Here is a 15,954-nt window from a genome sequence, read left to right as displayed (position 1 = left end):
TCATGTCCCTGCAGTAGCTTAAGAAAGAACTGTTCATAATTGAACGAGCACTTAATGCTTGGAAGAGGGTGATGGTCAGTTGACAGCTCACATACTACACACACACAGAGGCCTTTTATAGAAACATGTTTGCAACCAAAATTCTGCCAATAGTGAAACTGGAGAAAGAAGATGCATCAGAGCAGGAACTGTGGATCAGTTCAAATATTTTTCTGTAACAGATACCAACACATGGTAAATACGTTTAGGATTTGGACTTTTAAAAATAAGAAAAACATTTATTTCCATTGATTATAAATGTCTTTGCTAACCCAAAGCTGACGTCACAGTAGGAACATGTGCTCAAGATATAAACCACCAGAAATGCACAACATTACTCGAATGAGCAGGCACGAACATTGGGAAACCTTTAAATCTGCTCACTGCCAAAGCTTTTCAGCAGAAACTGCTGCACGTGAACTTTAATCCCCCTCTACACAGTCGTTGCTGAGCTGTTGCTCAGGGCTGAGGCCGGTCTCAGCCTCAGCGGGCTCAGAGTCTTTGGGGGGAAGCGGGCTGGTTTGTTGCGTGGAGGTGTTGTTGGAAGGCTCGAGGTCAGGATCTTCTACAGTTTCATCTCCATCAGTAGAACCTTTGATGACATTTGGTGAGGATGCAGCTGGAGGTTTGTCTCCTAACATGTCAGCAGTCTGAGAGGCTGAAGGGCCTGAAAGGGTTGAGAATTAGAAACAGTGATGGTTTCAGTCAACACAGACACACTCAGTCTACTACGATTTATAAAAGACAGGCAAAGCTGAGATAATGAAAAATGAAACTGTAAACTGCAGGGTTCAAACTCATTGTTCAGGGTCAAATTTAAGCACTTTAAGCACTTTCAAGGTCCATTATCAAGCTTTTCCAGCACATTACCAAAAAAACAGTTTGCATGTTCCACTTTGCATCACCTCAGTAAGACCATGTAAAAATTAAAACAAATCGTCTTAGGTTGACTTAAATGTTCTTTGTTCCTCTTTTGTTAAAACAGAGAAAAATGCACCACACAAAAATACTGAAAAAGGAAATGGTTGTCTTATATGCATATAGTGCACAAACTCAAAAAACTCATTTCTCTCAAAAATGCAGATGTGCAAATGTGAACAAATCAACTTGTTAGAGATGCTCATCTCCACTTGGAAAAAACAACCACACAAAAGAAGAAATCTGCACAAATGAACAAGTCTGCTCATCAGATATTGATGCTTCTTTCCTACGTGACACAACAACAGGAGACAGATGTTTGGTACTTTAACTAGTTAAGCACCCACACCACCAAAAATGGGGGAAAAGAGAGGAGATCACATTTAATCGGTTATAACACGAGGTCAGAAATATAAGTGCAGACATGAGTGTCCACAGAAGCCTCTGAATCTCAGCTGTAAACCATTTCTACAAACACCAAACAGTTAAAAGAGCAGTTACATCACCATGAATCTGTGGACAGGTAACATCCATATTTTGATTTATGATTTTCTGGAGTTAAATGTGACCCAAAGTATATTTTATAGCATATAAGCTATAAAATACTTTTAAAAATTAGGTGAGGGAAATAATCATTTTTTTCTATGTTTGAGTCCCAGTAACTTTGACATAGTAACATCTGCAGTAATATTTACCCCTCTGATGACAGCTCACAAGCGTTAGCTTTATTTTGATACCAAGACTGTTTACACAGAGTTTGTAATTGCAGAGAAATACTCCATTTATTTTGGCCTCTTCATTTTCGAGCAGGAAGCTCAGAAAAGCCCTGGGGGCCTAACAGGTCAAAGTTCATTCCCAATAAAACTAACTGTGAGATGTTTGACTACATTGCTCTCTGGATTATTGTTACAGTCCTAAATGATCAGCTTTAAAGTGTTTGTGCTAATAACACCATGTACAGTAAGTTATAAACTGTAAACACATTTTTATGGGTGAAGGCTCATAATAGAGACCGATCAACAGGTCATTTTCTTTTCTATGGGTCTCATTTAAATCACATTACATCATTTCTGCGGTAAATGAGGACCCTGAAGAACGATTTAATGTCACTGTTAAAGATTTGTAGACAATAGATCGCAGACAGCTGGCTCCGCTTTAACTAAAGAGGAAGTAAAAACAGTTTGGATCACAAGTGTAAGGCAAAAACAAAAATACTACGCCTAATTGAAGCTGACATCAGACAGGCAGTAAAGAAATCAATGTTTTCTACATGCTTTGCCTCTTATTACCAAACTCCACACTAATGTGAGGAATCTCTGGTGGTTTGGACGAACTGTGCAATACGGGAACTCGTCACTCGACCTTCAGGGTTTCTGGTGGATATATACACTAGATCCACTTCACTATATTGTAAGGAGTATTCACTCACCACCCATCATCCAAATCATTGAATTCAGGTGATCCAGTAACTTCCACAGCTGTATAGAATCAAGCACCTAGGCATGCAGACTGCTGCTACTAAGTGGAAGTGTTTGGGAACGACAGCAACTCAGCCATCAAGTGGTGGATCACGTAAAATCCCAGAGTGGGGGTCAGTGGATACTGAGGCGCACAGAGGTTGCTAATTTTCTGTGGAGTCCATCGCTCCAAACTTCACGTGGTCTCCAGATTAGCTAAAGAACAGTGCACAGAGAGCTTCGTGGAATCCATTTCCATGGCCGAGCAGCTGTAGTCCAAGCCTTACATCACAGAGTGCAACGCAAAGCAATGGGACACAGCGGTGTAAAGCACGCCGCCACTGGACTCTAGAACAGGAGAGATGCAGTCTATGGAGCGACGGATCACAGTTCTCAATCTGGAAAGCCGATAGACAAGTCAATTTAGCAGTTGCCAGGACAACAGAGCTCCAGGTTTGGTGGCAGGGGGATTTCGGTGCGGGGTTGTTTTTCAGAAGTTGGGCTCAGTCTCTTCGTTCCAGTGAAAGGAACTCTTAATGCTTCAGCATGCAAAGACATTTTGGCTCCCGACTTTAAGGGAACAGTTTGGGGATGGCTTCTTCCTGTTCCAGCATGACTGGGCACCAGTGCACAAAGCAAGGTCCACAAAGACATGAACTCTGGCATGGGAGTCCTGACCAGAACACCACTGGGATGAATGAGAGCAGAGATTTGGAGCCAGGCCTTCAACATCAGTGTCTGACCTTACAAATGGTCATAAACTCCCATAAACACTCCCAGAAGAGTTGAAGCTGATATAGCTGCACAGGCGGACGTCGTGAATGGGATGTCACTCGAGTTCATATGAGTGTGGGGGCAGATGAGCAAACACTTTTGGCAATATACTGTACATTCAATGTTTTGCTTTTTGTATTTTCATATAAAGTTAATACACCAATGAAGCTAGATGATCCTTATGAACCTTCGCTGGATGTTTTGTAGCAGAATCATTAATTATTTCTGTTATATTGTGTCCCAGCTGTATGATACATTTTTGCCATTCTTACCAATTTGCTGCTGGCGTGCGCGCCTCTTTTCCAGGGCCCGCTGTCTGTTCAGCTCAATACGTTTCTGCTGCTCTTCGGTCAGAGAGGGAGTAGGTGGGGGAGCGAGGGCTTCGGCAATCTGCCCTTGGGGAGCATTAATAAAACTCTCTCTGCTGAACAGATCAGGATCCCCAAATGTTTCCAGTTCACGTTGTACCTCTTCGTCACCAGCACCTGAACACAATTTCAAGCAGTGCTGATAATTAAGTCCTGTGGAATATGGCAAGTATTTCCTATGTGCACCTGCAGGTGTGAATCCACCGTAGGGCTGTTCGATACAACGATATATACAAAAACGTCTATTTCATTTTACGCTATCGTTTGTTTCGTGGTGTCGCAAAATAAACTGTTTACGGCAATATTTCTTCATGGTTCTGATGTCACTGTAGTAAAGTTCTCTCTTTCTCTTATATATAACCACACTACGGACGGACAAGCGCCTGTTTTTATGCGTTGTCGTTAGCAACAACGACGGTAAAACCATCGCGTGTCCGCTTGTTTATGTTCCACATAAACCTTTCAGAATAAAGCTCAAGATCCTGTTGAGGCTTTTCAAAATAAACGGAATCACGTGAAAGAGCAGAGTGTTTACGGATGAGAAGTAAAACAGAGCCGCCAGGTGCTAAAAAATAAACCTTAGACTCAAACGTTAGAACAGGCTTTCCCCCGCAGCACGCCGTGTAATAAATACTCACAAAGAAAACGGCGCCGTTACAACTTCTGTCTAAAAATGTGTCGTTTCATGCATCGGTTAAAACACTCGACTCCAGCTACATGACGCGCAGCTGGAAACACTTCACGCAAGTCGAGATTCACAGAATTGACAGAAAATGTTACATTTCTGTGATTTATATCGTTATCGGACGATAGAATTCTTATATCGGGAGATGAGACTTTGGTCATATCGCACAGCCCTAGTCCACCGTATCCCCATCAGTAATGATTTTTCTTCTTACCATCTGTACTTGTAAAATCTTCATGTGTCAGGGGCATGTCCAGTCGTATTCGTTTAAGACATGTCTATAGAAGAATGAGTAAAAAATTACAAATTCTGAACATTAGGAATCCCACACGCTTGCAGGAAATATTCTACTGCTTCCTCTCACCTGCACTTCCTTTTTGCTGCCGAGCCTTTCCACTTTGTCAATAAAATCTTCAAATTGCAATTTGGGGTACAACCTGTGGGCCCAGTTCTCCATCTTCTGCATCAGCAGCCGCAGGTCTGCAGCCTAATGGGGCAAACATCAAAAACAGCGAGTAGTGATATGAAAGAGGGCTGTGTGTGATAGGACGCTTCTTCTTCCCACTAAAAAATGACTTCCAGTCATTGGAACAAAAGACATCTTAATTTGGTAAACCAACCTCTGGTTCCCCTCACTCATTTTTGACCACGACAGAAAGGGCAACTTTTGACCTTTTAGTCTCAAACCAAATTTAGGACATCTAATTAAAAGCTGACAGGCCAAACAGATTTAGCTCAAAAACCAATGTTCATTCACATCTGGTAATTGGTGGGACAGATGTTATCATATCCTACCTCGTGTCCTTTGCCTTTGAACTGGATATTGTCAAAGAGAGTGCCCAGAGCTGGAAGCCCTCGATCTGATATCAGCCTGGGAAAAAATATTAAGACTAAGTTAAACCATTAATGGATTACAAGCAGGGTTAGCAGCACATCCAGGCGTATTTGGCTTATCCAATTCAGGATCGTGGATGGCTGAAGCCCATCCCAGCAGCCAGGTCGCCAGCCTGTCACAGGGCCAACACAGACAGACCCTCTGAATGGAAATGTCAGTGCCTTCAGATGTACCATGTTCAGAAGGCAGTAGCTTGTTGGGGGGGGGGGGGGGGTAGGGTGTTTGGTTTTCAGGGTGCCCACAACCTTTCTTTTCCTACCTGTTTGTACATAAGGCAGTATAATGAGAAATAGTCAAATTTCTCCATCTAAAAATAAAAAATAAAAAATTGCTATATATATATATATATATATATATATATATATATATATATATATATATATATATATATATATATATATATATATATATATATATAGCAAAGTTGCAATTAATTTGAATATTTTATCAAATGAAAATCTATGTTTTTCTTTAATACAGCTTGCAAGTTTTATCCTAAGTATAATCGACGTTCTTACTTAAAAGCTTATTTAACATCCTTTGATTTAGTATAACTTAGTTCTGTCCAGGAACATTGTGAACAGAACAGTAACAGAGGAGTGCCACTGGAACACCCACTGGGAGACTACTGGGAACGAGCCTGACTTATGGTTGGCAATACTAACCAGGTTCACACTATAGGTGTACAGAGACTGGAAACATCTTTCTCACACACATCCAGGGATGTCTCCAACGCTCTGACAATTTTCAGTCTGGGAATTTTGCCCATCCAAATGATGAAAACAACAATGGTATTAGAGTCTTTCTTCTTTAAATGACTGGCAGAGTGAAGCTGCACCATCATCACACAGATGCAGTCATTTGTACCCGCCGCTAAAGCGTAAGAAGACGCTGCAGTACTCTGCGAAACGACAGGTGTCGCCACTCAGATAATATCACATCACTTTTTTTGTGCAAAGTTCTTTCCACAAACTTACGTTTTCAAACATTTGCAACAACTCTGTGTGTCAGTGTGTCTCTGAGCCTCTGTGCACGATTATTAGTGAAACGGTGATAAAAACCAGTGCAGTCACAGACTCGTGTTCAACCTGGCTGCAACACTGACAGTCTGCACACGTCAATCAATGATTTTGGCCTCCTTGTGTCCCAGCTCACACAAGATGACATCAAATTCCTATTTAAATGCGCATTTTAATGCATTTCAACCCTCTGTCGTGATATAAATGTCTTTGCTACCTGTGGGAGTCCAGCTTGGGTTGGGGTCTCTTCACGCCTCTCCTTTTAGCAGTAGGGACATCAGCCAGCTGTGATACCTCACCTTCATCTCCTGCATTGAAAACACATGACAACAGGATGTGTTTCTAACTCATTCTGTTGGCAGCGTGGCAAACTTCAAGCTTATCTTTAAATCCAGACAAATTATAGACTGGAGGTTACAGAAGAAATGTGCTGGTTTGAACAGTATCTGATAGGTTTCATTTGCTCACGCAAACAAAAACATGTGTGTTGTTATTGTTAGAAACATCCAGTCTCAGAGAGATGCTGAAAAACCAGTTCATGCATTTGTTAATTCTAGGCTGAACTAACAAATTCATTATTATCAAGCTGTTCCAAAAAGCTTTGTGGAAGGACTATGAGAGGTTGTATTTCTCCCACATTAGCCTTTTTTCCTGAATCTTATTTTTCTATGATTCTTCATTAAACCATGAATTTAAAATACAAAGTTCTGAATCATCACATCTTAAAGACCTCATAGTAATCCTGTAAGAGCACAGCAGCATCTACCATCTGCAAAAGGGTCTCCTTCCTCCTGGCCTCCCCGGCCTGGGGAGTGTGGTGGTGGGAGTGGGGGGAAAGCTTCATCCTCTATGCCGTCATAGTCAGGAATGTCCTGCGGGCTATTTTCCTGTGGGTCAACCATGGTGAGTCGGTCCTGGAGACAAAGTAAAAGACGTGTGAGCCCCAGTCGTCAACAGCATCAGCATTAAGTTACATGAATTTAACTGCAAGTTGAAAAAATGACATTTATTTCTGTAAGAGTAATTCTTTACTGTGTTACAACATCAACATGAAAACCTAAAAAAAACTGGCATTTACTTTTTTCTTTTTTTACATCAACAGGAGGAGCTGTACAGACACTCATCCCACCTGGAATTATACCCCAAATTCAGAAATGTACTATTATGATACATTAATGGTCCATTATGTTTGTTTCACAGTTATATACATAATACAATTTATAGATTTGTATATATTTACATTCTATCAGGGATGAACTGGTTGTGAACCTTTGGGCTGATAATGACATTTAAAAGTTACAATTTGGATGAATTATTACTGCGATACTTCTTTTGGACTCTGTAGTACCACAGAAATATCATTAAAGTAACAGGTTTGTTTTAAAGTCTTTCAGCTGTTCCGTAAGCATCATCGTCATCATCATTTATATAGCACTTTAAAAACACACCTGGCAGACCGAAGTGCTGCACAATACAAATGTAGTAATAAAATAGCAAAAAACAAACATAGCAATAAAGTAAACTCTTGAGCCAAAATGATGTGACACAACTAGGGCTGCCACAAACGATTATTTTGATAGTCGACTAGTCACCGATTATTTATGCGATTAGTCGACTAATCAGATCATCATCCACTGGACGTAAAACTACAGCTTATTGCACCATGCAGCATATGCTCTTATATAACTATCATTAGCTTATAGCTTTAAGCTTTTAAGGTGCTAACTAAAAATAAAGACAAGATGATAGTTTATTCAATTTTAATGAAATTTGCAGATTGTTTCGGTGAAGTTTAATAAACTCCTTGCTATCTAAAATATAACAGGACAACGGAGTATATTCTCCAGCATCTCACACTTCTGATAATCAGCTGTCTGCTTGACGTTTATTCAGCTGTGTAAAAACTATAACTTTAATCTCAGACAAACCGATTTACTCAGGAACAAATAAAATACTAAAAAAAAAAAAGCCAAACAACAACATTTTTAATTTATCTAAGTGACTCATATATATTTAACCTGAGTAGCGAAAGACGGCGGTGGGTTTGAAAACAATTTGCCTGGAGTCTGGTGTTCTCACCGTGCTAGTGACCTAGCCCCCGGCTAGCTATCGAGCTAGTGGGTAACAGACGACTCTGAAAACGTCGGAGCGCTTTTGAAAATATGTGGTGTCCTGATAAACTGAGCCGATATTTGAGGTTTACACAGCTACATTCTCGGCTGAAAATATGTTAAACGTTTATTTTGTGACCCAGAAAGAATAATAAGAGTAATATTAAAACTAACTAGCTGCCGCCATTGTTGGAAACTGAGCTGGGCCGCGCTATGAATTCTGGGACACAGCTGCTGCTTCTTCTTCTTCTTCTTCTTCTTCGGGGTTTAACGGCAGCTGGCATCCTTGTACATGCAGTGCTGCCATCTTCTGTTTCAGTCCGTTATTACACTCTTAAATCCTGCTACTTATTCCTGCGTCTTTTGGGATCTTACAAAGCTTCAAACGACGCGTCGACTATTAAATCAGTCGTCGACGATTTTGATAGTCGACGTAATCGTGACTAGTCGACAAATCGTGGCAGCCCTAGACACAACACAGACACAAAAGGAAATCTTCTACATTGTTTTGCTGTTCACACAAGTTCTAATGCTACCCTTTGTTTCTGGAAGGAGACGATTTTCTGTCCAGTATTAAAGTTCAAAGAACAGGGTATCCGTCTCCAGTGGGCTGCTAAACAAGTTTACCAGAAAAATCAGACCCACGGTCATGTTGTGTCACTTTGAGTGATTAGTCAGCAGCAATAACAGGGAATGACAAACTGACAGACTTTGGATATAAAACAAACAATTTAAACATTTAGAAGTTAAACATCTTCTCGGATTCCTTTTGCTGCACATGTCTATGTATGTATTTGCTGTACAGTGTCATTTGTTTGGAACATTAATCTTGATGTATACATAAACATTTGATTTAAAAAACGTGTTTAAAAATGAACACTGACACAATTAAACACAACACTGGTGCACGGTGACTGCAAACAGAAGCAGCTGCTTGTATCCTCCTGTGCACGGATCCGTGCTCTCTGTTTATTAATAAAAGCCAAACTTCATTAATGGTAAGTGACAGAGATCTGATGAGTTCTTGCTGGTTTGTATCCACAGGAGGATACAAGTAAAATCCTCTGCAGGTTAGTGCAGGATAAGCAGGCAAGTTTACTGTAATGTGATGGATTTAAGTAAAGAACAGTGTGTGACTGGTGCACAGTGACTGTGGTGCTCATGTCAGAGTTAGATTACATCAAGTGTAGCAGAGATTAACTTAAACTTAAGCTCATGATGCTGACATTCATTCACTGAGCTCCACCCACATACCAACAGTTTAGTGTATAATATAAAGACAGTGTACTGTCAGTGTAGAGAAAGGAAATCAGCCAGGACAACTCATGAAACATCTGCAGACATCTGGATGAATTCACAGAGAGCAGCAGGTCAGCTGATCACAGCCTGTACATTAAAAAAATCTACTGGAGCTCTCAATAGAAATGATTGTGAGCTGTGACCCTTTTCCCCACACTGAGCCACTACAGCTGATGTTAGGGTTGAATCCTGCTGAATCCCACTTTAACATCTTCCTGCTCATTTTGATGTTTAGAGGCAACGTCACCGTCTAAGATGTAGGCATTGTATACATTGTATACATTATTTCTACATTACATTAATATTGCACAAGGTTCATTTAGTTTAGCATAAAATATACATATCAGTACTTCAGCTTTTAATGGAGTATTTCTTAACACTAGTATCTGTCACCTTCTGTGTTGAGCTCATTGTTTTCTCTGCAGTGGCTGAGCTGAGTCCAAGTAGCTGAAATTTCCTCTGCTGCTCCGTCAGACTCTTCTCCTCCTCCTGATCAGCTGGGACACAAAACAGAACTTTGTTAAGCTCCACACTGCACTGAAGAGTCAAAGTGTCTCATATGTTCATCTGAGAACACACAGAACACATTTTAGCTTCCTTGGGTGGACAACTTGTTTGAAACAAACACAAAAGGTTTGAGCACCGATACCAAATTCAGCAGTATGGCACACCAGTACCAGGAGAGCAATTCCTCTTTAAAATATGCCCTGGCCAAGAAAAAACCCGACAATATACGTGTGCCGTGAGAAATGATAGATAGATAGATAGATAGATAGATAGATAAAATTTATTTCAAACATGCAAATATAATTGAAATAACAACAGAAAAAAATAAAAATAACAAAACTTAAAAATCATCAAGTTTTCATGTAAATATCTATGTCTACAGAATGTGTGTGCTCGAAAAGGAGTAGGGTGAAGTTTTCTTGTTCCTACCCCCTTATTTCAAATTTCATTGCTTACAAATCCATATCCAGGATTCAACATTATTTGATCATATATTTAACTATGTACAAGTCTAACACATTGAACATACACAAATAAAACCATTTTCAGCACGTAAACCAGAACAACTAATCACTCTGTTTATAACAGCCGCTTAATCTCTGAGTTTATTTTCTATCTATGTGACAAAAACCTTAATGAACACTTAAGGTTGGGTTACTCAGGCCTTGATTTATAAAAAATGAGGACACAATGAGACAACTCAGTCACTGAGAGGAAGATTTCCTATATTCATGCAATTTATTATTTTTTGAACAGTCGTGTGAATTTTTGTATTGATGTACTTGTCTTGATTTCATCTGTATATCCGAGTGGGTGTAGAAATCTGAGCCATCATCTGAGTAAGCCTCATCACAACTTTGCGCTGATAAAGGCAGCTGTGTTTTAGCCTGGAACACATTTATTTTTACATTTCTCATAAATGTATTTCATTATAGCACTTTTACCGCCAACATGTTGGGTCTTTTGGAGCCGGAAGTGACCTTATATGGAAGAAGGGTGGCGCTAGCTAGCTTAGCTAGCAAGCTGCATTCATAAGCTGTGCAGGTGCCACAGAGATGCTAAGTAGCCTTAATAACAGACTAATAAAACAACACAAACTCTGATTACAATGAGCTCATTTAAAAGCTTTCTTCTAATAAAATTATTTTCTTCTCTGTGTTTCACAACCTTTTGGTGATATCTTTCTGTGAATTAGTTTAAAGCAGCTTGAGTCAATTTAGTCAGATTTTTTTTTCCAACTTGTTCACAAAAACTTGAGAAGAGACACCGAGGAGAGCAACAGAAAGCCTCATTCAGGAGCTAAACTCAAGATTAACTAGACTCGGATTAATATTAGCTCGATACTTACCTTTAAGTGTTAAATCAGTCTTGACAATAATCGGAGAGAAAAACGCCATAAAGCGGGAACTCGGCTTCTTCTTCTTCTGCTCTTGTATTTTTTGGCGGTTAAAGCTTTAAGGCGCATTACCGCCACCTGCTGGACTGGACTTTTCATGTCCCAAACATCATCGATTGGGCACAAATTTGTTGGAGTTTCTGTTAATAAAAAAGATGGAATTCAAGGAGATAGGGTGAGAAGTTCGGCCATCCGGGAGGGGCTTAGAGTAGAGCAGCTGCTGCTCCACATCGAAAGGAGCCAGCTGAGGTGGTTCGGGCATCTGGCAAGGATGCCCCCTGGGCGCCTCCTGGGCGAGGTGTTCCAGGCATGTCCCACCGGGAGGAGGCCCCGGGGCAGACCCAGGACACGCTGGAGAGATTATATCTCTCGGCTGGCCTGGGAACGCCTTGGTATTCCCCCGGACAAGCTGGAGGAGGTGGCTGGGGAGAGGGAGGTCTGGACCTCTTTGCTTAGGCTGCTACCCCCGCGACCCGACCTCGGATAAGCGGATGAAGATGGATGGATGGATGGATGGATGGAATTCAAGGATCTTGTTATTTGGTTTGTTCGTTTTCACCATTTACTCTACAATTTTCTGCCAGTGTATAGCAAACCCCACAGCTCAAATCAATGAAGAATTTAGTATTTTTAACATATTGCTTAAACTGGAACCAGCAGCTATATAGGCCTAATTTTTAATCCAAACATGTGATAGAGGTTTACCACCAGGAGAGGCAGACTGTAAATAAAAGACTGTGCTACTGAAAACTGTTAGTCTGACTTTGGATTGTAAATATGTTTCCTTTTGTCACTTCTGTATTTGTATATGGCTCAAACTATTTGTTATGAAAGCAAAACAAACAAACTGATGTTGTCTCATCAGATCCAGTTGTGACATTAGCTATAGTTTCCGCGGAGGGTACTTGGTTCTGTATGACAGCACAGCTTTTAGGTTGAATTCAAGCGCTTGAGTACAGCCTGATAATTAGAGGCCTGCAAACTGTTTGCTGATGAACTTTGGAAGTAAAAGTACAGACAGCTATAGAAGACACAGGACACGAGATGGGTTCATTATTTCTTTTGAGTTCCATGTAACAATCCGTAACTCTGTAATTAATGAATGTGCCATTTAATCTTGGCTGCAGCCAAGATTAAATGGCACATTCATTAAATGGCTAAAATGGGTTGGCTGCCGTTCAGCATTTAGTACAAGTCAGCTTTTGATCAGAAAGTTTTCTGGTTTGATCCCTGGCTGCTCCAGTCTGCAGGCGAAATATCCTTGGACAAGATTGTAATCCCAAGCTGCTTTCTGATGCATCCATTGGAGTGTGAATGCTTTATAGAGTTTGTGAAACAGTTGTACGTGTGGTCAGATTGTTTTGTATTTGTGTGTGGATTGAAGCACATGTCTGAGAGCACATCAATCACGGCACATATTTTTTAAAATCTTAGTTTAAATAAAGTTTTTGATTATTTATTATAAAAAAGAGATGATATATATATAATGCAGTGGGCACTCCACCAGCTAACATGTCAGTTAATTTGACACATTGATTTATTTATCATTTCTTTTTCTCTCTCAGCTTTTCAGCTCCATATTTTTGCCATTTCTTCCACACTCAACTCTGTTCTACAAGGTGAGCCCACAGTTAATGTAGGAGAGGGCAGGTGGCATTAAGAGGTTTGATTGGGCAATCTAGGGCCCAGTTAGTTCTTCCTTTTGGTGAAAGCTGGGCTCTTCAGTTCAGCATGGCACAGCTCCAAAGATTCTGCAACATCAAACCCTCTGTCTGCTAATGTTACATCACCTGGGCTGAGGCAGTCCAGGTAATTTCAACACTTTCTTGAAATTAGTTAATTCAGATATAAACAGAGTGACAGTTTACAGATTCAAACATGTCTCAGAGAAAACAGAAAAAAACAGTAAAGCCCAACTCTCCTCTTTGTGATCAGGAAGACAAAATTCAACTTCCTGATCAAGTAGACAAATCATTCAACCAGCTTCTAGAAAAGGAAGATATTCAAAAGTTGAAAGAAATGGAACTCCTAGACAGGGAAGAAACTTTGAGCTCCAAGCAAAGCTTGATAAAGCACTAGAAAAACTAGTGCTGAAGGACAAAAAGAATCAGGAGCTGCAAGTAAAGCTTGATGAAAGACCGCACACAAATGAAGAGTTTCTTCAAGAAAAAAGGCTACAGGAGATAAAACAGAAGGAAATGGATTTCAAGCTCCAGGACATGGAGAAACACAACAAAGGCTTGCAAATCAAGCTTAATGAAGCTCTGCAAAAAAAATTAAGAACTCCTCCAAGAAAAATAACAACAGGACATGAAGCAGTGCAAACTCCAAGGCATGGAGGAAAAATACAAAGCGCTTCAGGTAAAGCTTGATAAAACACTGAACAAAAATAAAGAGTTGCTTCAAGAACAAAAGCAACAAGAAATTAAACAGAAACAAACGGACTGCAAGCTTGAAGACGTGCAGGAAAAATACACAGCGCTGAAAATGAAACTTGATAAAGCACTGCAAAGAAATAAAGATTTCCTTCAAGAGAAAGAACAGCAAGACATGAAACAGAAACATCTGGATTGCAAACTTCAGAACATCGAGAAACACAACGAAGGCTCGCAAGTAATGCTTGATGAAGCTCTGCAAAAGAATAAAGAAATCCTTGAAGAGAAAGAAAAACTGGACCAGAGAGACACGCAGTGCCAACTCCAAGGTGTGCAGGAACAATACGGAGCGCTGCAGGTAAAGCTTGATGAAACACTGCACAAATATCAAGAGCTGCTTCAAGACCAAGAACAACAGGAAATAAAGCAGAAAGAAGACAAAGAAATTCTCCAGGACTTTGAGAGGAAAAACCAAAACCTGCAAGAACTTTATAACAAACTGAACTACAAAACAACTGAACTGGAAGAGGAAAAGGAAAAACTGCAAAACCAATGCTCAGAGATGCAGAGTAAGCTCAATGACATGCTGAGAAAAAACACAGAAGTCGAGGAACTTTCAGACAACGTGAAGTGCAAAAACACTGAGATGCAGGTGCTAAAGCAACAACTAGAGAAAACAAACGAAGACCTGCAGTGTTCACTTCAAGAAATCGAGAGCAGAAGTCAGCAGTTGGAAGACACGCACAACAAATTACAACAGAGTTATACAGAGCTGCACGAGGCAAAGCTAATGCAGGAGGCAACATCTAAAGAAATGAAAGAAAGGCTCGAAGACAAACAAGCCAAATTAGAAGAAGTGGAGAAAACATGCAAGAGACTTGAGCAGGAGAATGCAGAAACAATCGATCAGTTGAGAACCCTCATCCTAGAGAAAAAAGTGCTCGTGGAAAAGCTCATGGAAAAGAAGAAAAAACGCTTCCGCTTCTTCTGGAGGAGGGACACTCCTGCTTTTTCTACTTTTTCTACTTTTTCTACTGCTAATGTCACCTCGTCTGTTCCATCTTAATTTTCACCTCTCCTCTCTCTTTCTCTCCCTTTCTCTCCTGACACCTCTCCCTCCCCTGTCTCCCTTTAACTCCTATCACCTGTCCCATCTCCTCCCCCTCCCCCCCCCTCTCTCTTTTCACCCTCACCCCCCAACCAGTCCCGACAGTTGACTGCCCCCTCTAGAGCCTGGTTCTGTCATAGGTTTCTTCCTTTAAAGGGAGTTTTTCCTATCCACTGTCGCACCTAGTGCTTGCTCAGAGGGGATTGTTGGGGTTTTCTCTCCTCTATCTCTTTCCTCCTTTCTATCCCTTTCCTTTACCTTCTTCTTTAAAACCCCTCCCCCCTTTCTATTTCCTCATTAATTTAATAATAAACACAATTGGCAAAATTTTAAAAAGTCAGATCAATGTCTTCATTCAAGAATGAATTGTCTTTGTCACGGGGTCATGTGTATTTTGTGTTTTCCTCGGGCTGGTGATCCTTGCAGTTGTTGAGCCCAAGAGTCCAGATTTTTAGTGTTTTAATCACATTTAGTGTTACATTTTAGATCACAACAAAAGGATATCCACAATTTAGGATTCAGGCATTTGTCTTTTTCAATATCATAATCATTCTATGATTGAGTCGGTTACAGAAGCAGCAGTTAGCAGCAATAACTTCAATTCATCAACATTTGCAAGCATTTCTTTATACACAGCATTTCTGTCAGGTTGAGGTCTGGACTTCCATGCAATAGATTTGCTGCTGTGCTTGGGCTCATTATCCTGTTGCATGGCCTAATTTAGGAGAAGCTTTAGCTGTTGGACAGACGGCCTCACATTTGACTCTAGAAAACTTTGGCATACAGAGGAGTTCGTGGACTGCAAGGTGCTTATTGCTTGTGTCTGCAGAACAAGCTCAAATCACCACAATTGAACCAGCGTACTTGACAGTGGATTTGAGGTGTTTGTGCTGTGTTTGATTTTTGCTGAAGTTACTGCTGTGCATTATGACCAAACCTCCACTTTAGTCTCATCTTTTAAAAATATGTTGCTCCAGAAGCTTTCAAGGGCAAATTTGCAAAC

General features: G+C 40.4%; 3 protein-coding genes across 5 annotated transcripts in view; 2 read left to right on the top strand and 1 right to left on the bottom strand.

Moving 5' to 3' along the window:
- LOC309714675 (kinesin-like protein KIF1B) overlaps positions 1 to 15,954 on the top strand; it is a 105,663-nt gene that overhangs the window by 43,951 nt on the left and 45,758 nt on the right. The window lies entirely within an intron of this gene.
- LOC309714668 (uncharacterized protein) overlaps positions 1 to 15,954 on the top strand; it is a 98,054-nt gene that overhangs the window by 48,100 nt on the left and 34,000 nt on the right. The window lies entirely within an intron of this gene.
- On the bottom strand, positions 96 to 11,531 carry LOC309714656 (TIMELESS-interacting protein-like). 3 transcript variants are annotated; one of them, XM_082547226.1, is made up of 9 exons: positions 11,421 to 11,531; positions 9,959 to 10,062; positions 6,922 to 7,069; positions 6,373 to 6,463; positions 5,037 to 5,112; positions 4,606 to 4,728; positions 4,456 to 4,519; positions 3,461 to 3,673; positions 96 to 706 (listed from the first exon to the last, which is right to left on the bottom strand). In XM_082547226.1, the coding sequence occupies exons 1-9, from the start codon at positions 11,467 to 11,469 to the stop codon at positions 462 to 464; spliced, it is 1,113 nt and encodes a 370-aa protein (XP_082403352.1). In that variant the 5' UTR covers positions 11,470 to 11,531; the 3' UTR covers positions 96 to 461. The 3 variants fall into 3 exon arrangements, with proteins under 3 accessions (XP_082403352.1, XP_082403354.1, XP_082403353.1); XM_082547228.1 differs by lacking the exons at positions 9,959 to 10,062; positions 11,421 to 11,531 and adding an exon at positions 8,441 to 8,534; XM_082547227.1 differs by lacking the exons at positions 9,959 to 10,062; positions 11,421 to 11,531 and adding an exon at positions 8,235 to 8,434.

This window comes from Aulonocara stuartgranti (genome assembly GCF_965226115.1).
Source record: "Aulonocara stuartgranti genome assembly, chromosome: 9".
Lineage (NCBI taxonomy): Eukaryota > Metazoa > Chordata > Actinopteri > Cichliformes > Cichlidae > Aulonocara > Aulonocara stuartgranti.
The sequence above is the reverse complement of the archived record's forward strand: the minus strand, read 5'-3'. Positions and strand labels throughout refer to the sequence as shown.

Coding starts and splice junctions, on each gene's coding strand:
- LOC309714656 (XM_082547226.1), bottom strand. CDS start 11,469: ATGGCGTTTTTCTCTCCGATTATTGTCAAGACTGATTTAACACTTAAA. Junction 4,729..5,036: donor TCAAAGGCAAAGGACACGAG/GTAGGATATGAT, acceptor TTGCCCCATTAG/GCTGCAGACCTGCGGCTGCT. Junction 4,520..4,605: donor GCAGCAAAAAGGAAGTGCAG/GTGAGAGGAAGC, acceptor ATTCTTCTATAG/ACATGTCTTAAACGAATACG.